The 23,914-nt window shown below is 42.9% G+C and overlaps 9 protein-coding genes across 9 annotated transcripts; 3 read left to right on the top strand and 6 right to left on the bottom strand.

The window, feature by feature from the left end:
• Positions 1-327: 327 nt before the first annotated feature.
• On the bottom strand, positions 328-2,951 carry EAE98_000960 (uncharacterized protein; the record flags this gene model as incomplete). The annotated part of the gene is made up of 3 exons (XM_038948577.1): positions 328-996; positions 1,062-2,848; positions 2,915-2,951. 3 exons carry the CDS (start codon positions 2,949-2,951, stop codon positions 328-330), a joined length of 2,493 nt encoding a protein of 830 aa, XP_038814843.1.
• A 585-nt stretch (positions 2,952-3,536) lies between these two features.
• EAE98_000959 (uncharacterized protein) lies at positions 3,537-4,937 on the bottom strand (the record flags this gene model as incomplete). Its single annotated transcript, XM_038948576.1, has 5 exons — positions 3,537-3,623; positions 3,675-4,080; positions 4,198-4,363; positions 4,410-4,647; positions 4,701-4,937. 5 exons carry the CDS (start codon positions 4,935-4,937, stop codon positions 3,537-3,539), a joined length of 1,134 nt encoding a protein of 377 aa, XP_038814842.1.
• A 3,296-nt stretch (positions 4,938-8,233) lies between these two features.
• Positions 8,234-9,067, top strand: EAE98_000958 (uncharacterized protein; the record flags this gene model as incomplete). The annotated part of the gene is made up of 2 exons (XM_038948575.1): positions 8,234-8,618; positions 8,670-9,067. The coding sequence occupies 2 exons, from the start codon at positions 8,234-8,236 to the stop codon at positions 9,065-9,067; spliced, it is 783 nt and encodes a 260-aa protein (XP_038814841.1).
• Positions 9,068-10,083: 1,016 nt separating this feature from the next.
• EAE98_000957 (uncharacterized protein) lies at positions 10,084-11,666 on the bottom strand (the record flags this gene model as incomplete). The annotated part of the gene is made up of 3 exons (XM_038948574.1): positions 10,084-11,028; positions 11,078-11,587; positions 11,634-11,666. 3 exons carry the CDS (start codon positions 11,664-11,666, stop codon positions 10,084-10,086), a joined length of 1,488 nt encoding a protein of 495 aa, XP_038814840.1.
• A 225-nt stretch (positions 11,667-11,891) lies between these two features.
• On the top strand, positions 11,892-13,480 carry EAE98_000956 (uncharacterized protein; the record flags this gene model as incomplete). Its single annotated transcript, XM_038948573.1, has 2 exons — positions 11,892-12,314; positions 12,372-13,480. Exons 1-2 carry the CDS (start codon positions 12,128-12,130, stop codon positions 13,478-13,480), a joined length of 1,296 nt encoding a protein of 431 aa, XP_038814839.1. The 5' UTR covers positions 11,892-12,127.
• Positions 13,481-13,938: 458 nt separating this feature from the next.
• Positions 13,939-14,991, top strand: EAE98_000955 (uncharacterized protein; the record flags this gene model as incomplete). Its single annotated transcript, XM_038948572.1, has 3 exons — positions 13,939-14,064; positions 14,136-14,280; positions 14,366-14,991. 3 exons carry the CDS (start codon positions 13,939-13,941, stop codon positions 14,989-14,991), a joined length of 897 nt encoding a protein of 298 aa, XP_038814838.1.
• A 622-nt stretch (positions 14,992-15,613) lies between these two features.
• EAE98_000954 (uncharacterized protein) lies at positions 15,614-17,690 on the bottom strand. Its single transcript, XM_038948571.1, has 2 exons — positions 17,020-17,690; positions 15,614-16,970 (listed from the first exon to the last, which is right to left on the bottom strand). The coding sequence occupies exons 1-2, from the start codon at positions 17,187-17,189 to the stop codon at positions 16,001-16,003; spliced, it is 1,140 nt and encodes a 379-aa protein (XP_038814837.1). The 5' UTR covers positions 17,190-17,690; the 3' UTR covers positions 15,614-16,000.
• A 2,615-nt stretch (positions 17,691-20,305) lies between these two features.
• Positions 20,306-20,625, bottom strand: EAE98_000953 (uncharacterized protein; the record flags this gene model as incomplete). Its single annotated transcript, XM_038948570.1, has 3 exons — positions 20,306-20,316; positions 20,379-20,428; positions 20,486-20,625. 3 exons carry the CDS (start codon positions 20,623-20,625, stop codon positions 20,306-20,308), a joined length of 201 nt encoding a protein of 66 aa, XP_038814836.1.
• Position 20,626: 1 nt separating this feature from the next.
• Positions 20,627-21,507, bottom strand: EAE98_000952 (uncharacterized protein; the record flags this gene model as incomplete). The annotated part of the gene is made up of 1 exon (XM_038948569.1): positions 20,627-21,507. Exon 1 carries the CDS (start codon positions 20,897-20,899, stop codon positions 20,627-20,629), a length of 273 nt encoding a protein of 90 aa, XP_038814835.1. The 5' UTR covers positions 20,900-21,507.
• Positions 21,508-23,914: the final 2,407 nt, after the last annotated feature.

Below are 23,914 nucleotides of genomic sequence, written 5' to 3'. Positions count from 1 at the left end.
ACTTAGCAGATCAGATCAGATCAGATTAGATAACATTTATCCTCTAGATTCTAGATTCTAGATTCGAGATTCGAGATTCTAAATCCTAAATTCTAAATACTAACATTAAAAAATTACAAACATATTAAAGATTCAACGGTAAGACCAACTATTATAGGTATCTAAGCGATGACTTTCAAATCGGATCTTATCCGGCCCTGAGTCTCAAATTTTGGTGATTGCAATAGATACCTAGGTTTATATCTTATTCAATTCACTATGCAAAAAGGTATCGTCACCACCATAAGACTGATTTTATTCTAAAGTCCATCCATAAACGTCCATCTGCTACTTGGTATAATCATCTATACTCCCATCTCTCTTAGCACCAAACCTACCCCCTATGTTCATCCCACCAAACCCAGACATATCTCTTCTGAAGAACTTTCCAATACTCTTCAGATTCCCTTCCACGGCTGACTTAGCATCCTCGCTCAAAGGACTTACCCCTCTATCGCCGACCCCTCCAGTTCCCATACTATCCCTGGCCGCACTAAATAACTTTTCTCCAAAACCTGCGGGGTCAAATCGTGTCTGTAATCCTGGCATACCACCAGGTGTTCCAATTCCTAGACCCGTGCTACCAAGCCCCGCAACATTCATAAGTGGTGTGAGAAGAGGTGAGTTTTGAACCAGCTGCTCATTAGCCTTACCATCTCTGTGCATACCAAACATTTCCACTAATGCAGCCTGATCTTGCTTTCTGACACCCTTCAATTCTAAAATTTTCCGGAAATTCGTATCGCTACGATCGGCTATGTGAATTAGGTATGCTTGAACCAGTCCCTCTGGCGGTGAGGGACGGACCTGTAGCGTCTTGAGGAGCGGGTCCAGGCGTGCCATTATGTTATTTACACGCTTTTGAAATGCGGTATTTGCAGTGGCTGAAGAGGGAGTGGGGGAGTGAGAGAGCAAAGTGGTCAGTCCTTTAGTTAAGACGTATTTGTCTAGTAACATCTGAATAACAGGTTAGAAAAAATGTTTAATAGAAGTGGGTACCTTGCACTTGGGAATTTACATACCTGCTCTGCGCCTACCTCGGATACAGGTCGACATTGAACGATGTTTGCGATATACGTATTGGCCAAATGCTCGACAACGTTGTCACAGAATGCACGCGCATATTGCTGCTTCCCCACCAACGGTAGTATTTCTCCCGCTTGATCATTGACATGTTTCAATAACTCTGCCACATAACTGCTCTGATCACCCACGCTTTCCATTTTACTCCAATTTGTATTCTTCATCTCACGCCATGCTCCTTCACAGTCAAGTTCAACTCTGCTTACCAATGATAGAACTGCTGCGCTGGCAACACCCATAAAAGTATCGGATTGTGACGATAAGTCCACTTTGGGTGCCAATTCACTGTCAATTCTCCGTTTCAAATTATCTTCTAATTGCTGAGTGTTTGCGTGCCAATAATCCGCTGTGTTGAGAACAAGGATAGTGTTCTCAAGACTGGGTCCTCCAGCTCCTTGTAAGAAAAACAGTAAAACCTGCTGAGCATATTGATCGAGATATTTAGCTAGGATCTTTGAGAAGTCAAGAAGTCGTTCACTGGTTGACAACTTGGCACATTGAGCCAGGGATGTCTTGTAAAAATGGAAAAGCTCGATAGATGACGCAATCACAGCCTGTGGAGAGAATTCTTCATCGGCTGCTAATAATGGTTGGATTCGATATTTGGGTATCATTGTGGCGAGTTGTTTGTCTTGTGAATCAACCCAAAGACTAAGATATGGTTCGAAGGCTTCCGAAATAGACCCGTGAAATGTCAGAGGTTTATCCTCGAGTGAGCTGAGAGTATCAATGCTTGCTCTCGCCTCTGTAGCGAATCTCTTTTCAAGACTTTGCTCGAAATCCATAGTTTCCTGTAGGCAACTTAGGAGCAAGTTGACATCTATCCTACTTCCATCTGTTCGCCTCATACTCCGCTCCAAGATTCCCTTAAAATCATCCCTAGTGCCTTCGCAAAAGGCATTTGCTAGGACCTCATTGACTCTCCATCCAGCAGGAAATATTCCCGCATGTTCATCCTCAAATGTCTTGAGCATTCTCCTGAACCAACTGTATCTTCTACCAATATTATCCAAGCTTCCAGCTTCATCATTTCCTCTGAAAACCTGCCTATATTCCCTTAATTGCGTATTGACATACCACGTCACCAATCTTGCCCGAGCGTTATCTCCCAATGCGTCCATCACCAGACATGACTCTGCCAGCACTGCTTTCTTGCTCCCCACTTCTCCTTTGGCAAACGCCATCTCAAAGTCCTCGCAGACTTGCTCCAACAATTCTCGTTGTAACTCTGAGACACCCCTACTCAAGGTAGCAATCTGGTCTATGCTCCTATAGCTATTGAAATGCTTCATAAGTTGCAGTACAGCCTGAAGCAAGCTTGCACATTCTCGATATTGTCTTGTTTTGGCTAAACCCCTTAATTGTTCGTAAGCAGTCGTAAGCATTTGTAACCTTTTCAGGGCTGTCATGCTCAGGGTTAAGTTCTTCTTCGTGCCATCCAGTCTCTTGATATCTGCGGTCATCGAGGTGATCGTTTGCTCTGTCTGTATAGCCCGTGTCCGTACTGATTCAATCTTTCTGAAAAGATCTGCAAGCTCCGACTTTGCAGACTGCATCCGTTTGAGTGAGGAATCATCATTGTATGCTTGAGTGGCCACGAGATTCGCGATATTATTTGACAGCTCATCCTGATGAGTTTGTAGAGCAGCAGCCGTTTGATCTATAGAGGACAAAGTCGAAGGATGGGAAAATATCGTGTTCAAATGATCAATAGGATCATAATCAGCTGCGGGGAGCGAACATGATCAGTGAGAATTATTGAATGTCGTAGAAGTGAGGTTGGGGGACTTACATGCATCCAGGGATGAAGGTATCGATACGCCATTCATGCTGTAATGAGGGTAATGAAATAAATTAAATTATTGAGAACAGTACTCAATATATTAATGACCAATGCATGTATGAATAAACCAAGTAATTAGTGATGTGCAGTCGTAAAAAAGTGTTTGGTATCATTCCTTTCTCATGATAACGTAGAAAATGGTCGCACTGTCTATGCGTGCATCCTCAAAACATGTCAGCCTCGTCAGCCTTTCAACCAAGTTAAATTTCAAAAATATTTCGATAATTGTGAGTTCCATTACAGAAGTATGCTTTTTATGAATCGCTTTATTATACATTGAGCCGTATAGCTACTTATGATATGGGTATGCTTGACCCCATAGTGTTTTAAGAACACCGCCTCATGCTATTTCTTTGTCATTTCGTCATAACTCGTGATAATACCAAATAGAGAACCGGCCTTCAATTTCATCCTCAAAAACGAAAAGAGCCCCTGAAAAGACTCTATTTCCCAGATCTACTTAATTGGGTCTTTGGGCATTCAAAATATTTATGAATGTTGAAAGCCCTCATCTTCCGAACCACCGGATTAGCACATTCGATCCGCCATACAAATACGAACATTGAGTGGTTTACGCATCATGTAGAGCTTTAAATCCAGCTGATATTAAACTTCGCGGGCCTGGTGCATCTGCTGTCCCAGTCCAGTAAAACAGTCCCTGATTTCTATCAGTAAACGCCCGTGACCAACAAAAAAGGGGACGACTTACTCCAAGACGCCTTTGTCTACAATAGTCAGCTTTCATTCTGACTGTTTGTGGGTTGTCGTAAGAGACCCATCCCCCATCACCTCCATGGCAGGAAGCTGAAATAGTGGTGGTATCAACCACTTCTTGAGTCCCGGGCCGCGGTAATGACTTGTACTCGAATGTTCCCTCTTCCCCACCGCAGCCTTGGTATGGGTGACCTGGTCCTCTAGAGTTCAAGAAGGATCTTCCATATACTGGAACTCCAAGTAATATCTTTGAGGCTGGAAAACCAGTCGATACAACATAATCGACAGCAGCACTTCCATTTGCTGCATCCGGCACGTTCCCAGGAAAAAGTTGGGCGTGATGTCCTGACTTTTGGGACCATGAACCATGAAAGTCGTAGGCCATAAGATTGATTAGATCTCTGAAACAAGATAACATGTTAGTACAGCTAGTTTATGGAGCACAATTATGTGGGGGAAATGGATTTTATAGATCAAGACTTCATGGCTCAAGGAGTGTGGGTATAAATCATCCTTACAAATAATCTTGAGCTTTGTAAAGATCGATATTTTGCAAAGCCCATCGTCCGGCAGGTAAAGCGGCTGTTAAAAGATATCTTTCGTCGGGTAGATGAATTCTGATAGCAGCGAGGAGGGCAAGGAAATTTCGACCTTGTTCAGGATCCGATGGATGTTCCCAGTCGACTAGCTTGTCAGTGTGATTGTTATCAACCATAAAATCAAAACTTACTATCAACACCATTGAAACCTGTCGCATCAACTAGACCTCGGACCGACTTTCCGAAATGATCTCTTGTGGCAGCTGAAGCAGCAACTTGCGGAAAATGTTGGCTTGCCGCACCACCGCCTATCGAGATGATGAGCTGGAGATGTGGATGCTGTTGTTTCAAACGCATGAATGACCCTAGACAGCCGCCCCCAGTGGCACCGTCAACGGGCATTTGCATATCTGCCCATTCATCACTCAACTGATATAGTTAGCAATAGTCGGAGGTATCATTTCAAGGGACGAAAAACCAACAAAAACTCCACCATCCGGGCCAACATGAGCAAAAGCATAAAAGACATGGCTGATACAACCAAAGTTCAGTGACCCAGGCGTCTCTCCGCGATAAACTCGGTAGTTGGGGTAGTATACGGCATTTTTATACATGATATTAGAAATACTCGCGGCGATTGATGGCTGAGAGGGCCTACGAGTGTCTATCTGTGGTCTCGAGTTCCAGGGTATAGGAGGAGCTCCGTATGGATATGACATTTCCAAGAAGACGAGGAAGACTGGAAATCAGTGAATGGATTACCTCCCACAAATGCTTCTTAATTCAAGTCCACGTTGGAAAGCAAAAGTATCGAAGAGAGGATAGATGAGTGACTGATTTAGAGAAAGATGGAAAAGATAAGAGCTTGAAAGCAGCTCCCTTGATCTTGAGGGAAGCGTTAATGTTTGAACAAACTTTGGTACAAATGAATTCACCTGCAAGGCTGATTATGCTTGAAGATGGAGAATCAAAGGTCGGTATTTGGTAGTACATATGCATGAGAAATGACGAAGGAGGAGATCAATCATACATATATCCACCAGCAGACTAGCATAGCTGAATTGTGGAAGCTTGTGATAGTGGAGCGATGAAGGAAAAAGTGTGTGGGGATGATGACTTTGTAAGGAAGTTCCTAGTTAAGGATAAATTTCAAAATCGACGGCAAGACGACCTAAGGGAAGATCCGAGCCATGAGCGATACTAGCCAAGTTAAAGCCGGTTTCAAGATGTCGAATGGGATGATTGCCATATACCAATAGGTATGTATGTAACTCTCTTCTTCCTTTGATACATACGTAACGAGTCTAAAGATAAGTCTATGACTGCCACAACCATATACACACTCATACCTAGGGAGGTAGGTATCTTTAGGTTAGTATCCCGGAGGTAGATCTGCACTACCTGCACACCAGACCAACAAGCAATATGTGTATGTGGCTGTGGCGTTGCGTAAAACAGATCGAATCAATTGCACTGTTCCGTAGCTTTGCCATTGGAATCAGAGCAAGCGGTATCGTATCGACGCAGGCTCAAAAAGAGCATCGGAAGAACGACGGAAGATCATTCGGCGAGCTGAGAGTAGCTTTTCGTGAAAGAGGAGAACGTTTATTAACTGACTAGTATGAAGAATGCGTCTCAACCTCCACCGGCCAATATCATGTTGAGTATCACTATCAATCCAAATTTGTATTTCGTTTGCCACGCCATTGAAGCGACGATACCGTATTCGGAATCTTCCCCTTTGCTCTCGTCGAAGTTTGAACCATTCATCATTCGATTCATTAACCTATTGCATTGAGATTAGGATTGGGATCAGGATCAAGAATAAAAGTTAAACATGCTTTTCGACTATACCTAGGTATCCATTGCATCCACCATGTTACAGCAGTCTAATGCAATGCTCATCGGCTAAACCCTTAGAAACTAGAGGGGTCAAAAACAAAATAAATCGAAAATCAAGTGCTGGATGGATGAATGTATAATTTGTTTTACCAATTGAATGTGGGTTTTAAAGATTCCAATTACCAAGATCAACGTGCAAAGTTCGTGTTCTGACTCGTTCTTTCATCCTGCATGCATGCATGGCATTGCATGCGCCATGGCTCATGATATCGATGCAAAATAGCGACCCTCGCGACCCTACCTAACTCATCTACTGAGCTATTCTACTGACCTGACATACACATACCTAGTGGCTCCATACATATGACCTACTATCTACCTACTATCCACGTACTGTCTAGGTACCAGGTATCATCACCAGCCTACTCACAATTTGTGCACATGCACCTTCAGGCATCGGTAACCAATCTTGGAAAATTCGCCGTCATCAATTATTATCAACCCTATCCTTGCTTCATCAGTATCGTGAGAAAATGTTTAAAACCTTCATGATCTCTTTTTGTGGAGATTTGGCTTGCTGAGGACAACTGGCAAGTATATGGGTGAGTGAGGTGCTGGTATCTGAGAAAATGAGTGCAAACACCCAATGGCTTAGCCAGTAACCTATCGCAAGCTAATCTATTATGATTCCCTGAGGTCTGATGTGTTAGTGGACATTCTGCAAGATCATATATACTTATTACTGTAGCAATGTGATAGAAGTTCTAGCTCTATATCTAACAGATGTATTGAGCAAGCATTATGGTACCGGCTCAGAATCGGTACAGGGTTTTTCCAAAAATGAAAGATGCAAGCAGCATAGCAACAAAATGTGAATCGGATCGGCAAAAGAAAAGATCAATGGCCATAGCTTTGGCCGTAAAACAACCTGGAATGCCGAATGGTAGGTCGCACTCTGTATCTTGAACTGAGATGCAGAAGGGGCCGAGTTGGCACGCATATTGAAGTATAGTAGGTGTATCTAGCCGAATCGTGCGAATCCCTAGATATTACCTACCTCCCGTCCCTAATTACTTATCTAGCACTGAAGATTCGATAGGTCAGTATATATTGGAAGCATAGTAGGAGTATGCGTCTTTATATCTTTATTTAATATTCCGAGAAACGTTTTATAATCGCTATCGTGTACTCTAGTACTTTTGTGATCGTCTCTTCTCTGTGCTCGGTACCCCCTACTCTCTAGTGAAGAATATCGGACCAAGTAGTACTCCGTGCTGATTCCATTCATTTTTGAAGCCTTAGAGTATATCGTATGTGTGTAACAAAAACATGACCAGAAGTGCCTTCGGGACAAAGATATACTGCATGTGCGTATGGTAGTGTGAGCACAATCTCTGTAGGTACCTAGGTAGATATATACTCCGTACTTTGAGATGCACCACAAAGACTAGGATTTTTAGGTAAATATTCACAAAAGAGTTCAACAACCAGTGTCAAATGGATGATGTACTTGTTGTTGGTGCGGCAGAGTAGTAAGTAGCTGCATCAAAAACTTGGTATCACTCAAATAAAGATTGATATCTCATTATTGGACATGAGTAAAGCGTACCTACATTGCCCATTGCCCATTACCCGGTATATTTGCTGTTCGATCCTAAAAACTGTCCAATTGTGAGCTGGAATTATTATATTAATATCCATCCATCTTGCGAATTCATTTATGTTTGGGTTTGGGTTAATATGCAGCTCAAGATGTTGAGGTGTTTCACAAGTATGATAGGCTGACGCTAACCGTATTAACAATAGTGACTTCTGGATTCTGATTACTAATACGCGAGGCTGTCAAGAAATCAATCTTTCTGGACATCACCAGGTCGCTTCTTTGAAATCATCACTCTCTGTGCACCCACACTCAAGTTGAGGTTCGGATATTGATCCATACAATGTGAATTTCATCTTTCAATCACAATACATATCGTACTGTCCAGGTAATTCAAGGCACATATTAGTTGTCTATCTAATAAAACAAGGCTCAACACGTATATTGAGCTCCACCAGATTCGCAATCACCTACATAAATCGTCTGCTTTGCTCCCTCCGGCAGATCACATTGCAAAATCATTCAACCAGCAACGAAAAGCCCAGTTCTCGGCCGACCCATAAGATACCGAACATGGCTGAAATACTCCAGCAGAAACCTAGTGCTTTCGCGGCACAGGCTTCAGCTTCTGCAGCCCAGCAAATTCTAGATCACCAAGCCCCAGCATACAAGTTTTCATTCACACCATTTCTGTTTAACAACTATCGCATGGGTATTTCGCCCGATCGACCTACGTGTAAAGCATATCTTCAAGGACACTGTCCACTCGGGACTAATTGCCCGGATAAGCATGCTACCAATCCCAATAACTCATGGAATTTCAACAATATGGTTTGCAAACATTGGCTAAGGGGCCTCTGCAAAAAAGGTGAAACATGCGAGTTTCTTCACGAGTTCAACTTGAGGAAGATGCCGGAATGCAACTTCTTTGTAAAGAATGGGTATTGCTCTAATGGAGGTACGTTTTTACAGCTATCTGATGCTTCAAGAATTACACTAACCAGTCTAGATGAGTGTCTTTATTTACACGTTGATCCCGCGTCGAAAATGGGAAATTGCCCGCATTACGATAAGGGGTTTTGTCCGCTGGGTCCCAGGTGCTCCAAAAAGCATATTCGCAAAGCACTCTGCGAATTTTACCTAGCAGGATTTTGTCCAGATGGACCCAAATGTAAAAAGGCGCATCCCAGATGGCCTTCTGACTTACCAAAGCCAACTATCAAGGTCGAGAGGGATCCAGAAGAAGTTGCCGAAGAACAAGCGAGAATTAGAGAGAATGCAGAGAGAGAAGCGGACAGGGAAAGAGGATTTGGAGAAGGTCGACCTAGACCGAGATGGAGGGGTGGATTTAGCTATCGTGGAAGGGGTGGTGGAGGCGAAAGGGGCCAACGAGGGCGCGGACATTAAGGATACGGGATGCGAAACCAAAACTCAATTATTATGCAGTTCATGAGGGGAACCCTGATGATGATGGACTACAACTACGGGATCTTGAGCTATTCTCCACCAGGACAAATTACTATCGACTTACACGTTGTGGGTTACACAGGCCTTCCACTCCATACCCATCAAAACTATATCGATTTCGTTGGTCGTCTCACCGCTACTAACAAAGAAAACGGGTCTGTCATGCAAGGCAAGCCCCATCCTTCCCGCAACACATGCAAGAAAGCCATCTTCATCACAACAAGGCTGAGACACGACTAAAAAGCTAGATTATATCAGCCACTTTACGAACAGGGTACTGAGCGACTCGACCAATAGACCAAGCTGCGTCATGCAAACATTCCCAAAAGCGGAAAAGCTCTCAATGGCATAGTGTCGATCAGTTCCTTTCTTGTCATTCGTAGTCCTACATGGGATGATTATCTCAACCATATCAGTCTGGAACATCGTGACATTCCCAGGCACGGGAACGGCGTGGCTTGGGACATAACGAATATCAAGCCTATTTCATGCCGAATTTAGACTTACCAATAGTGCAATGCAAATTATATTCAATGAATTAAGAACTAGCATGGATTTTTGTAGTACTATTGAAGAGGAACTTGCGGTGGAAAAGATAAATTGTACTCCAAAATGAAATTATGCCTTTGAAAATCTGTCCCATTTAATAAATATGAACACTGAATGTCTGAAAACTTTGGAATTTAAAGGATCATTAAATCATTGTTATATTCGACTGGGGTCTGTTTTCTTCATCCACTTTGTAAGAATCAAATCAATAACTATGGTGCAAATAAGTTGACTATGTTTACAAGTGGAGATGTTTGCGCCTATCCAAATCCCATATCCCCAAAACGCCGTGTCTCACATTCCAAGATTTCAACGATGCAAACTAAAAACAACCATATGATCCAATCCACCCATCAGATCCCATAGCATGTCCGATATACCTTCTCAGAATGTCAACGTCCCATGGCCTAATTTCCCTGCTGACTCGTAACCGAAATGTAGTCACTTCCGGCTAAGCCAGCTCCCCCGCTCATCTCGCTACTATCGGGTGTGAAAGGTCTGCCCTCAAAGCTCGATGTACTAGAACTTCCAGGTATACTCGCGTTAGAAATTTCGTCAGCGGGTTCCGGCTTGAACTTCTTAACTCCCATTATCCACCCTACCAATCCCCGAGGCACCCATGCCCCAATGAATCCATACACGCTGCTTCCCATACCCACTCGAATGATTCCACCATTCTTCCTTTCCATCGCGTCGAAAACCGCATTGTTTAATTCTCGGAGACTACTGCCTTTTCCGTAGCCTCCACCTTGTGATCCACAACCCATTGCTGCCCCTATGTTTGACCGGTTTACGGCAGCATAATTGCGTGAATATACGTGTCGGGATGGTGGATCCCAATCTGAGTTAGGAGGAGACCGACCGCGGTATGATTGAAGTTGATTTTTAGGTCCAAAGAAAGAGAAATCAAAAGTTCCAAGCTGGAGGTTGATCACGGGGATGGAAAGAGGGGAAAGCTCGGATGTAAGAACTTGAGTAAATGTTTTGAGGAAGGATGTGGTGGAGGACTCGGGAGCGTGGAATGCAGGTGAGAGAGACGGTATAATGTTAGGAGTCAAGACGAGAACGGAAGGCTTTGGAAAGTTCTTGCTATGAGTGCCCTGAAATGGTGACTCTGTAAGAAGAGGAAGAAAGTTTTGAAGGGTGAGAATAGGGTTCAATAGACGAGTATTGAGGAGATCCGATAATGTCGACGCCGATAGAGTGGCGATCGGAGAAGATGGATAAGCAAGTGAAGGAATAAGAATAAGAGATCTGAATATCAAATGATGGGTTTTACCACCTTGAAAAGGGGAATGTGGTGCTCGTAAATGTGCCGTAAATCTGTCGATTGCAGCAGAGGCACTTGATGGCTGTAATGATATTAGTTTACATAACTCAGTTCACAAATATTAGACTCACATCAACGATATCAATCATCAAAGGTTTGATATCTTGCCTAGATTCATTTTGTACCAGGACTTCTTCCTCAATTGTATTGCATACGACATAGACAATGAATCCTCGGCGCTCCAAATCCAAGGAAATCGACCTAGTTATTGGTTCTGATGGGGATCCTGCAATAACCACAACTTCTTGTCTTGCTCCAGTCGCTGCCCGCTTAGCTCTGCGTTTTTTGCGGTAGTTTGACTTCTTTCTAATGACATAATATGTCACTCCACCCATTACTACGATAATAGCTCCTGTGAGGAGCTTGTTCTTTGATATCCATTGTTCGATCCGGGTATATACTGATTGAGATGCCGCGATAGTCTGAGTTGACGGCGGTGGTTTGGGTCGCGCAGATGGGGGGATCCATTCTGCAGAGGAGAGAGACACTCTTATTGATGTAGCTACCTTATCAATATGTCTTTCGATATAATCTGCAACGTCATTGCTGTACTTCTTGATATCGTTCGGTACGGAGGACAACTGTGCCATCAGCAGCTATAAACCTTGGATTGAACAGGATACTTACAGTGTCAAAGAACACTTGATCGTCTGCAGACATTTTGAATAACTTTCTGGTGAAATTTACTCTCAAGTGGCTTGTTTATATTTGATCGAGAAACTTGCTTGAAGTGTGGGGAAGGAAAGCTCGGCCGACATCATTTATCTTCAGCCTTGTGAGCCTTATCTTATCGACAAGCAAAATCTAGCGACCCACTTAAATTCCCGTAATCGAAATGCGGGACAAGACAAGTACGATATCGTACATGTGAATATGTTGGCGCGTCAGCCTTGTGTTTGCCTGCTTGATTACAATTCCGATACAACAGTATACCTGGGTACCTCCTATTACCAAGAAAGTCTTCCTTCTAGTAGTTTCTAGGACCGTTCATTTAGGTTTATACAACGACAAAACGTTCCATCTCCATCTTAGAGCAATCCTAAACGGATCTATGCATATTCTTCCACAACCAAAGGAATACTAGACTCACTCATCATCGTTTTGCTAGCTGCTTCCTAAAAATGTCTACTAATACAGAACGCGATGCACTTATATCGTCATACTCTCACTTAAAAGGACTGAAACGGGAAGCTGAAGCACTTCATTCTCTTAAGAAAATTGCGTCGTTAGTCAAACCTATTATGAGAGCACGTCATTGGCGCGTAGGTACTTTAACAGAATTCTACCCAGACCAGCAAAATCTACTAGGTATGCTAATTTACTCGCATGATTTGTAGCGGTAGAAGAACTCACTTTGGGAAATAGGTCTTAATGTAAATAGAGGGCAGAAAATATGTCTACGGTTGAGATATCCTGGAGATCAAAATCAATTTCTGCCGATAGAACAGGTGGTGGATACAATGCTTCATGAATTATGCCACAACGAGATCGGACCTCACAATCAAGAATTTCATGCTTTATGGGATCAACTACGGAAGGAACATGAAGGTCTGATAGACAAAGGATATACTGGAGAAGGTTTCCTGTCAGAAGGAAAGAGTTTGGGTGGACGCAGAGTACCACGACACGAAGCAAGACGTCTAGCCCGCATAGCTGCAGAGAAACGACAGAACTATCTCAAAGGATCGGATCAGAAGCTGGGAGGTCGGCCAGTGCCAAATGGTACCGATATTCGGAAGGTTATCGTAGATGCGATCGAGCGCCGAAACAAAGTGCTTAAAGGTTGTGGAGAGAGCAGGATGAATCCTATCGAGATCAGAGACTTGGCCGATGAAGCTACACACAATGGATTCAAAACCGTAGCAGAAGAAGATTTAGCTAACGAGGCAGCAATTGCTCAAGCTATGTGGGAGCTTGTTCAAGAAGATCAGAAGAAGGAGTTTGGAGACCTTTATATTCCTCCTTCTGTCCAAAACCCTGCGGGAACTAGCGGTGGTAATGTTGGGGGGCGAGCATTGGATGAAAATTCCAAGTCTTCGTCTGAACAACCTTTGGCTAGACGACCCTCAACTTCGACTTTGACCTCGGCCGGCTTGGAAACATCTCGGCAGCCTCTGGGCCATGTCAGTCGTCTAGTGCTCGAAAATTCGAACAAGTCAAAATCGTCGCCAAAACCAAAAGATCCTCAAAACGAACCAGCACAAGGACCAGTATACTCCGCACCTACCTTGACAGGATGGACATGTACTATATGTACACTTCACAACCCGATCGACTTTTTGTGCTGCGATGCCTGTACTACCGAGAGGCCAGAAAGCATTACGAAACAGATTGATCGAAATTCTCTGAGAAAAGCCGCAGCTAGACCTCTTCCGCCCCAACCACAAATGTGGACTTGTCGATGGTGCAGCACCAAAATGGAAAATCAATGGTGGACTTGCTCTACTTGCGGGAAAATGAAAGAAAGTTCATGAGATAATGAAACTGTTCAATAGGCGTCCACGAGAAATGTAGCTATGATAATACTGGAGTACGTGAAATTTTGGGCGGGAACGAGAATTTTGGCGGGGCATAAATCTGTGGAGTTCTTTGATGGCCATAGCTAGAGCAGCACGGTTAAAACTTACGGAACGAATTTATCACAATCGAGGTTCCGCACCAACCGATTGATGTGCCTTCCAAGTAGATATTTGATTACAAATCTTGTGGTTCAAGTTGTCACACAAAGTCCGAATCCTAACTATGAAAATTCGGCTTTTACAATTCCCCTTTTCGTGACTCGCGTAAAGCTACCCGCCGTGATCGGAGGCGGTGATGTCAATTACAGTGGTCAACCCTGCCACGATTGTTATGCTTTGGCACATTTAAAAGAACAACGCCAATTTGAATTCCTTCAAGTCTAATCAATAAACGATATCAAGCTCAATACAATATGACTACCGCCGCCAAGCTTCGAGCTCTTTTAGCCAATGAGAAGGAAGTAGTTGTTTGCCCAGGCGTATACGATGGCTTCACAACGCGTCTTGCACTCAATGCAGGATTTAAAACATTATACATGGTATTTCTCGACCAATTCAACGTTGCTCTCACTTCATTCCTCAAAATAGTAGTTGACAATGAGAAAAATAGACAGGTGCCGGCACAACTATGTCTTGCCTTGGTATTGCAGATCTAGGGGTCGCCACCATGAATGACATGCGAGATAATGCATCCATGATCGCCAACATCGACCCTACCATCCCATTGATCGCAGATGCAGACACCGGCTATGGAGGTTAGTAAACCAACGATTTCTTCCTCGTTTGATCAAGCGATGCGAGTATCTACAAAATCTATCATATGATATTAACGATTGCTAGGTCCCCTTATGGTATCTCGCACCGTCGCTTCATACATTTCCGCAGGCGTAGCCGCCATGCACATTGAAGACCAAGTCGTCAACAAACGTTGCGGTCACCTCCGCAATAAGGAACTCGTTCCACTTCCGGAATTCGTCTCGAGAATTCGGGCAGCAGCTCTCAAACGCGATGAGTTGGGAAGAGATATTGTGATTATTGCGCGAACTGATGCATTAGCCGATTATGGTTATGAGGAGGCTGTTTTGCGCTTGCATGCGGCAGTGGATGTGGGTGCAGATGTGGTGTTCTTGGAGGGGGTCAGAAATGTAGAGGAAGCGAAGAGGGTATGTGAAGAATTTGGAAAGAAGGGGGTACCGTGTTTATACAATTGTGTACCTGGTGGTGTGAGTCCCGTGTTAAGTGTCAAAGAAGCCAGGGAATGTGGATATAAATTGGTTATCACGCCTACATTAGCATTAGGAGCCGTTTTTGAGAGTGTAGGAAAGGCATATAAAGAATTGTTGGAGGATGGGAACACGAAGGGTAATGGAGTGGCAGTGAGAGATCTCTTTGATAGTTGTGGGTTGAAAGAGGCTACTGAGTTTGACGTCAAAGCTGGAGGGAAATTGTATCAAAATGGTATTTGAAGACTGGTAATCTTGGTGTAGAATTTTGGGATAGAAGGGAATGTATATTAGACTGGGAATGGAGTTGGATTAGGCACTGATAGCGGAGTTTCACATAATAAAGTCGCACTAGTTTCGCGGGAGTAGAGCAATTTTCAAATGATCATACATTTTGGAATATCCCATTTCCTCATCTGTATACCTAGTACTCCTGCAATATCTTGATGATTTTTTAGATCGCCGCTGCTCTCAATGTTCGATCGTCTTGGAGTTCAGGGCTAGCTCCTCAACAATATTTAAAGGTTCGCAGAAAACCGGCTGCGTGTAAAAGTATCCACGACACAGAGAGATCTTTAATGAATATTCCTGAGAGGTGTTCTATAAATAGAATGCAGAATTGAGCAAATCTCAGCGGTTTCAAGCAAGAGGGTGGTAATTGTTTATTGGGAGGTCTCTGAAACTTTCGAGACTTTCTATAAGCAAAAGCGGGTATGGATATTCCATCAGAGAACGACCTCCTTCAAAGACACATGAGTAAATACAAATAAAACCACATACGAATGAAGACAAGCAAAATCGTTAGATTAATTGAAAGAGCTCATTAAGAGTTGATAAATATTGATTATGAACTTTAGCATTTTGAATGATAAGTCGGACTACGATCCCTTTGACTTTTGAGTCCCGAAGAATTTTCCCCAAGAACATAAAAATAAAATATTATAATTAGGATCCCCCTATACAAAACTGTCTTACAGTATATATGAAACAATTTTTATGGATTGCTGGAAGTTCTTGGTAAATTCGATGGCTTTGTTGTCTTCCTCTGTATGAACAGTCCCTTTTCCCAAATCCGTTACGAATCATTATCATTTTTTGGGGGGAGATTCGAAATCTTACCTATGCTACATTAATACAGAGCGCTTGCTCATCCTATCGCGGAGACTACTCCATACATCACCTAAATCTAAAGTATAGGAAATCGATTAAAAGTACAGGCCCACGCAGCGCATATGCCTATCCGAAATATTCCTCAGATAAGTTGCGACAACTCCTCTCTTACGGCTTGAATATCCATTCGTGCCGTTGGTAGTAACTCTAGCATCCCAGTGATTATCCACAGGACATACTCCTGGGAGTATTTGCTTTTCGAGCAAAGTCGCCGTAGTGTCTTCATAAAGTGTTCGGATTCCGTCGAGATTCTGCAGGAGCAGTTTGGATCATCGTTCTCAAAGCTTCCCCATAAGTCCCATGACCCTCGGGATCCTTCACTAAGGATTACCAACAAGAACACAAAACAACAGCCCATCTGCCAGACATCTGCCTTAAGACTACTGTCTGTGTGGTTGACTTGTTCGGGCGCAAGATAACGATACGTGCTCTTGGAATAGTTCGTGGTTCCACCTTGCCTGAAGACTTTGCTCTCACCGAGATCTGCAATTATCGGCCGGATCCCTCTAGTACTATCATGATAAAGCAGGATGTTATCAGGCTTTATATCCTTATGCTTAATCGAATGTCCATGGAGGTAATCAAGACCATCCGCTAGCCCTTTCAACACCATCAGTATCTTTGTTTCTTTCATTCTTGATGCGAACCATGGACATGATTTTCGTCTCTGATTGTCCGTCTCATGGATAAACATATCCAGCGTATATGGCGCCCAGGGTTGAGTAACCAGATAATAGGTATGTGGGTCGTCGTGTACTTGGTAGGCATCCATTAAGGTGAGCAGGTTTGGATGGTTGCACCTAGCCAGTAGTCCCAACTCCTTCAATATCTCACTCCGCTGCTTTGAGGAGTATACCTTTTTAAACATCTTTACAGCGAAGGCAGTGTTGTTTGTTGTATTCACTGCTTTGTAGACGATACCAAAGCTTCCCTCAGCCTGAGGGATATCAAGGTCCACTTCATATGGCACCTTCTCCGCTTCCGTGAATACGTGAACATAGATCCGATCATGGTGATCATTACAAATCTTTACAATCTTCTCCATATTGTTCCTTTAGATTCATTAGCATCTGCATGTTAAGGCTTTTGAAGGTAACTCACATAGAGGCGTGATAAGAATCTCGAAACCTTTGATATGCATCCTCCACCTCGCAATCTTGTACAGTTCGAACTTTTCTCAGTTTCACAAGTTGTTCCTTGGCATCACTGATCATGGTTGGAAGGAAGAGGCTTTCGGTCAACTCTTCCACTCGTGCCATCTTCGTTTTCATGAATGGCGTTTCCTTCTTGTAGAGATCCCTTTTGAAATCGATTGGCTACTTGTGCTCGATTCCCGTTCATATATGAGTATGACCCTTGATCAAGAATGGCGATTGAGTCAAGTAGTGACATAACATGCGTTATTTCGCTTCTACATTCCTGCGACAAATCTTCTAGATCAAGCGCTAGATCTTGTGATGAATTCCTTGTCTCAGCCCGGGCGGGGCAACGTTTGAGTGAAGAGCGACCCTCATGTTCCAGAGCAGTGGCCGTTAAGTACTGTTGATATTTCTAATTCAACAGCTTACATAAACGTGCTAAATATCGGACTGAGATACGCAGTACGGGATCTTCATACTTTGAGGTTCGAAAAAGAAGTCTTCGGCAGATTGAATCGAGGTCCTTGAACACAGAAGAGTCTGATAACGACATTGAAATACTTTGAGAAAGCGAACTTCGAAGATGAGTCAAAGGGATGAATTGATTTCGCGCACCATTAAAAATACTAGGAAAAGGAAAGTATTTATACAGATACTTGAATACTCGTTGCGTTTTCCATTCCTTGTTGAAGGTACATTGCCGCCTGGTTTATCTATCAACAAATTGCTAGCAAACGTACACCCATTCAAGATGAATACAATAGAGGAAGTCACAAAACCGGCAAGCCAAATTTTCCTCTGTTTCATATTCACGATTTTCATGCATATCATGCAGTCAGTTAGTACTCCAATGAGCACGCGATTTACTTAAATCAATGACATGTCCAATGACAACAAAAACATACTTATCACTAGGTATGCCCTGACAAGAACACAATAGAAACAAGATGCTAGCACAATCTCGGAACCCTCATTGGAGGTGTTCCGTTCCGACGGAAGCTTGGGTTGTTAACCTTTGGTCTCTCTGGGAAGAGGACAGCTCAAAGGCAACCAGGTCGCAAAATGAAATGATCAAGGGCCCATGCAACGAAACAACTCCAAATTGGGCACTACACGATTGTTAGCTCAGTCAATCTGTTTGATTGTGGGTCAGTAAACAGTGAGCATCCAATGTCGATAGTGAATCTCATCTATCCATCTCAAAAACAGGGAGGCAAGCCGCAGATCCAAGTTGTGTGATCTTTTGAAAGATTATACTCCGTACAGTCAAAAGATCATACAACTCTTTTTGTCCATCGCGCAGTCTAGTCAATTGATGACAATACATAGGTAGGTATCAAGTCGCGATTCACAAATGCTCGAGAGTAAATTTCCAGTGCAAGTAATTCATCAAAAAGTGCGCACTTGAAAGCTTTTGAAATAAACCGTTCAAAACAAAGAAGGCGTGCCACCTCCATTTCGATGTTGTGTAAACATCCCAAGCCGCTAAAATTCATATTTGCTCCATATAACCCATCACAATCCTTGAAAAGTCTCGGCTATCCACGCTCCACCCCTTCATCACATAAGACATCACAACACTTCTCAAAATTCCGTATCAAATCAACCAATCATAATTTCGAGGTAGTGGTTGAATACAACATCTTATGATCTTTGAATTTATTGATTTATCTATATTCATTGAAGTAAGTTGTGTTGACTTCCTATCTAATACTGATGTACTGTTAATATATAGATACTAGGTAGTGTTTTCAATCTTTCAGTAGATTTGACTGATTGGGCGTGTGGCTTCTCTTTTTTCCCGGGGTATGATCATCTTCCTAGTAGATTCATTTCCTCCAAAAGCAATTCTTACTAGCCCGCAAACTTATTGCTGACGTTCATCGGAAACTTTTCTCCAGCCACTTTTATCACATAGTAATTACCATAGCTTAGGTAGCTCTTTAATCAATCTGTTCATAAATGGAAGCCTCAATATGATGAATTTCGGAAGTACGTCCGAGAATAGATGATAAAGTTTGTTTTGGTCAAATATGACGTGGATGCGTATGCCTTGGGTTCATGGTGATTGTAGGACGCGCATGTGCATGCATGTGATAATATCCATTGTCGTGGGATGTGGGGTGTACGAATTAAAAGGAATTACTCGTACTTCGTAGTTATCACTTCATATTTGTAAAAGCGGAGGACAAAAGGAAACAACATACGATAAGCTGGTAAGGTCGAGGTGGAGATGAGTGGGGGGCAGGTTGAGGCACAGATTTGATTTGGCATGCACATGTTTGTGAAATCTGCGAGGATGGGTAGAGCGGTAGAATATGCAGTGCGACTGGTGTCTAGATTCCAGTAGATGATGATGTTACACGACAGATATAAGGTTTTCAAGGTGCTGATCTGATGCGATCCCATTTGATATTTCGCAGGCTATCTATCGTATAGCAAAAGAAAAAAAAATCGTATACTATGCTACAGCGCGGGAAAGAAATGTAGTGATATCAATCTATATAATTTCGGCGCGCGTGGAAGAGAACCCTCAGATCAACATGTACCTGGCCATATCTGTCAAGATAACCCATGTAAAGAAACTCCAAACTGCGGTACTCCTGTCAGCGCCATAGCATCTACGAGCCATTTATATCCCTCGTATCCTAATCGTCCAGCCTTTTGCAGTCATTAACACATCGCAATCGCTAATCGCCAATCGCCCGTCGCCAGCCATAACATGTAAAACAATCGCAGATGAAACAGCGAATGAAAGAAAACTCCGTGACCCATTACCGTAACCCCTTTTTATATAGTCCCAAATAAATCAAATAAAAATAACGAATCAAAACGAAACAAAGCACTTTTTTCCAATCCCCAATTCACAGCACGTATAGAATTCTCTTAAAGCTATAGAACTCTCAAGCGGATATTTCCGATTCTCTTCCACCATCTTCCGTAGCTCTCTTGGGCTTTCCGAATCGAAGATTTCCCAATGATGGATAGTCTTGAAGATCGAGCGAGTAGAATTCGATGCATGTTGAGTATTAGGAATGGCACCTAAACCTTTCAAGACTGGCTTTGATGGAGTGAGGGGGATGGGGTAAGAATTCTCGAATGTGAGTGCAGTAGTGGTTGTGTTGAGCATGGTGGCATAATTTGAGATAGTTGCAGTTGGTCCTATGTTGGAAAGAGGAGGGGGGTGCTATTGTTTGCAACTCTCGAGTACTGATTGCGAGCTGATTGCAGATATGATAGAGTAATCATCATCGCTTTCCTAAATAAAGAAGAGCCAATTAGCTTCGGGAACGGCATGTCAATCTTCTAGGAAATACGAACGTGGAGTGAGTAAATTCCAATTTGAGAGATAAGAGTGAAGTGTGTGCGAACTAAGAACAAACTGTTAGTAAATGAACAGGAAAAGAAGGTTCAGATGATGCACGCACGTAACGTTTATCTGATGATGATGAAGTAAATTGACAATTTCCTCCTCGGACTTTTTGTCCATGATAAAGAGTTCTGTAATCCAATATCTATGTAAGTCGAGGAGTTGCTCAACAGTGAACTCGATAGTTTGAGTCTCCATCTTAGCTCTGTATGGAATTGTTGGTTGATGACTTGATTGATAGTAGTTGTGAAGTTTTAGTGTCAAAAGCTATGAGGGTCGGGGGATGCGATGGATATAAAGCTTCGGGTGGCAAGTCCATATTAATATGCAAAGAGCCCTTGGACACCGGATAGACGAGAAGCGGAGATGGCAACTTCCCGGTAAGACACAGGCAAGGCAAGCCTACAAGGCAAAACAGTCTCTTGCTTAATGCCACATCAAGGAATAAGCGATGAATAACAGGGCGGAACATGTTGAATCCTGGTCAAATAGCAGAATCGAGAAAAGTGATTACCCGCTTAGGCACCCACCAATCAATATGAACACCGGTTGACGAAACTGGGGTGGCTTGCATATACGTGGAGTTAGGTTGAGGGGGGAGGAATAGTTCGGATGATGTTACGAGAAATAGCATGGTCGGCCCTGAAGACTACCCAAAACCTTGCAGATAGATACATATACCATATCCATGGTGTCGGGTACCTTGAAGACCCAAATAGTGGATCAGTTCGCGGCAGATGGCGTATTTGGTTGGAATCATAGATTCCGGATCGAATTAAAATCAAGCAGTCGTTTGAAGGCAGTTCGGGGAGTAGGGGTAGCGTTCACAGAAGCGGTGAAGAGGCTTAATTGAAAGAGATGCAAGTGACTTTGAGAAGTCTGTATTTACCTTTTTGCTCGCCCGGTAGATCTTCTAACTTCCCCGCTTGTAGCGGCAGAGAAGATTGGAAGCCGGGCAGGGATAACAGGTCAAGGTATAAGTACAAGAAAATGATGGAGTGAAATGGGGTTGTCTTTAATATATCGTTCGGATATTTCTTTATGTGGCTGAGTTGAGAGATATATCTAGGTTTTGAAGAATATGGACTAGGAATGTATTGAGCTTTAACGGCCTTGGCTATCAGCCACAAAAGATAAAAAGGGGCAAGCAATGGGAAACTCATCACTCAGAATTGACAAGCATTTGAGCTAGGGTTAATAATACCTAATCGTATCTGAGAGAAACCGTTTGTCGTTAAACTTTCCTTTAAGCTTTCGAATCGGCTATTCCGCTTAAAGTTTGAGTTTGGGTGTATTGACCACTCAATCGAAATTTGCTAGATGGTTCAGGTCACGAGTGGTGAATGAGGCAAATGGGTCACTACCGGGTCTTTCGGGTTAATTTCCGATAACGAGCCCCAGTCCTGTTACAGGTAGAGAGACCTTATGGTTACTATGGTAGCTGTCTCTGTATCTGTTCCCGGTCTGCTGTAAGACTCCTTCCATGTCTTGGAACTTGGAACGGATCAGCTCTTTGTCAGCTAACGTCGTATGCACTAAACATCCCAATAAAGAAGTAAATCCGAAAATTTAGCATGTAGGGTTTAGTTTATATCAAATCACATCGATGCCGGTAGTCAAGCGTTCAGCTCTAACCCCACAGCCAACCAATCAACAACTTGTTGTAATCTTTTAGTTTACTACAATTCTTCTTTTGGATATCGCAGACCCAGGTTCAACAACATTAGAACGAGTGATATTTGTCGCGAAAGGAGCATAAATCGGCTGATTTTTAAGAACCTCATCACCTTATGAAGGTCTGTGCCAATCATACCAAGCATTCAGCCTATTGAAACGGTTATCAAAGCGCTTCAGTATGTAATAATGGATGTGATAATACAAATAAAACTGCTGTGCGGAGTTGCTACCACCTCATACTTTTTCGGATCGGATGTTAAATTCGTGTGGCATCCGATGCAACCCTAATAATTGACCCGACTTACAATTTGAGTATGGATCAGCAGATTCAATCGCCTCTAACGGCCACCTGCATTTGAGGGCATTGAACTCATGCAGCTACGGGTGAATGCATTGCTGAGTAGACGTTTGAGAAGCTGACCATGTGGAAAACACATGTCAGCAAGGGCTGGAAATTTCTAATGACTGCAAACAAATACAGATTTGAGTTTGTGAAACTTACCCGACCATATCGAACCACTTTTAAATGTCTAAGATAAAGTCGCAACATTCCGGCTTCCCCGAACATACTTTTGTCTAACTTTTGAATATACACGCCCTATGCGCCAGCAATCCAGGGTAAGTCTCGCTTAATGGTCTCCCATGTCAATGTCAAATATGCTAAGACAAGTTGCTGTTCATATTGCAGATCATCATCATCAGACGGGAAATCAGACCAGCTATCATCTGAAACAAGAACTCAGTATGTGAGGATATGCCCTATCCTTCCCGTGTGATCCTTTGCTATTTCGGGAATGATACAGCGAGTCTGATTGTGATCGGCCTCGGTAGATACCTTTAAGTCAAGGTACCTTAGATACCTCTGAGGTATGTGCACGCCTCGACCACTCTGATTCATCTCACTACGAGTATCCGGAATTCCGAGTAATCTAGTAAGGTTGACATTGACCAAAGGTAGGGGCTATCGGTTTGTGCCTTTGTTTTTGAGAATGGATTGCTGGGTAGGTAGGATACATGCGATATGGTAAGGTTACATCTTGCTTGGCTGTCTGCTCGCCCTGTAAACTTTGAATCGACAAGGTGAATCACCGAAGAATACGAACGACAGTTATCTGGTCATAAGTCTGCAAAGCCCTGCCCTGGGCTCTGCTTTCTCGTTCGGGTACTCTCGATCATTCGCTCTTTAACAGGTATACCTTGTTGATTTCGATTGGATTACATTTAAATTATTCGTCAAAGGGTAATATATGGAGTACATGTATCTGAAAATGGCAATGTTCGTAAAGTAAAGGTTGAGAAGAGTTAGTCGAAAAGATCATAGGATTTTTCCACAATCCTTCCATAATCCCTACCACCAAATCCCTTCAACCTTTTTGCATCACGCCAATCATATAATTTATATCACCACCGTATCGGACAACCTGCAGCGGGAGGAGCCTGCCGATATTGTTATTCTCAATGTTTCTAACCTAAATAAGAAAGAGGGTATACTCGATTATAGCTTTTTTACTTTGGGGGAATGCCTCTTCCCAGTTTGTAGTTTGTCACTTTCTTTTTAGTAATTGAAGAAGCAGGGTACATTGGACTAGGGATTTCAATGCAAAGCGTCTAGGATATAGGGGTTGGATGACGTCGACAAGTCTCGCAATACGCATGTTTCCGTTCGTAGACACCTCCTTCAGCCCCTTATACCGGAGATTCTCTTTCGAGGATTTATCCGACATCGAACAATCACAAATATATATATCAAGCGGTCAGAAAAGAAGAGGTACATTGCCTATCGTTGATCGAAAAAGAAGTCACATGCCTC

Source organism: Botrytis deweyae (assembly GCF_014898535.1).
Source record: "Botrytis deweyae strain B1 chromosome Unknown BDEW_002, whole genome shotgun sequence".
NCBI lineage: Eukaryota > Fungi > Ascomycota > Leotiomycetes > Helotiales > Sclerotiniaceae > Botrytis > Botrytis deweyae.
The sequence above is the reverse complement of the archived record's forward strand: the minus strand, read 5'-3'. Positions and strand labels throughout refer to the sequence as shown.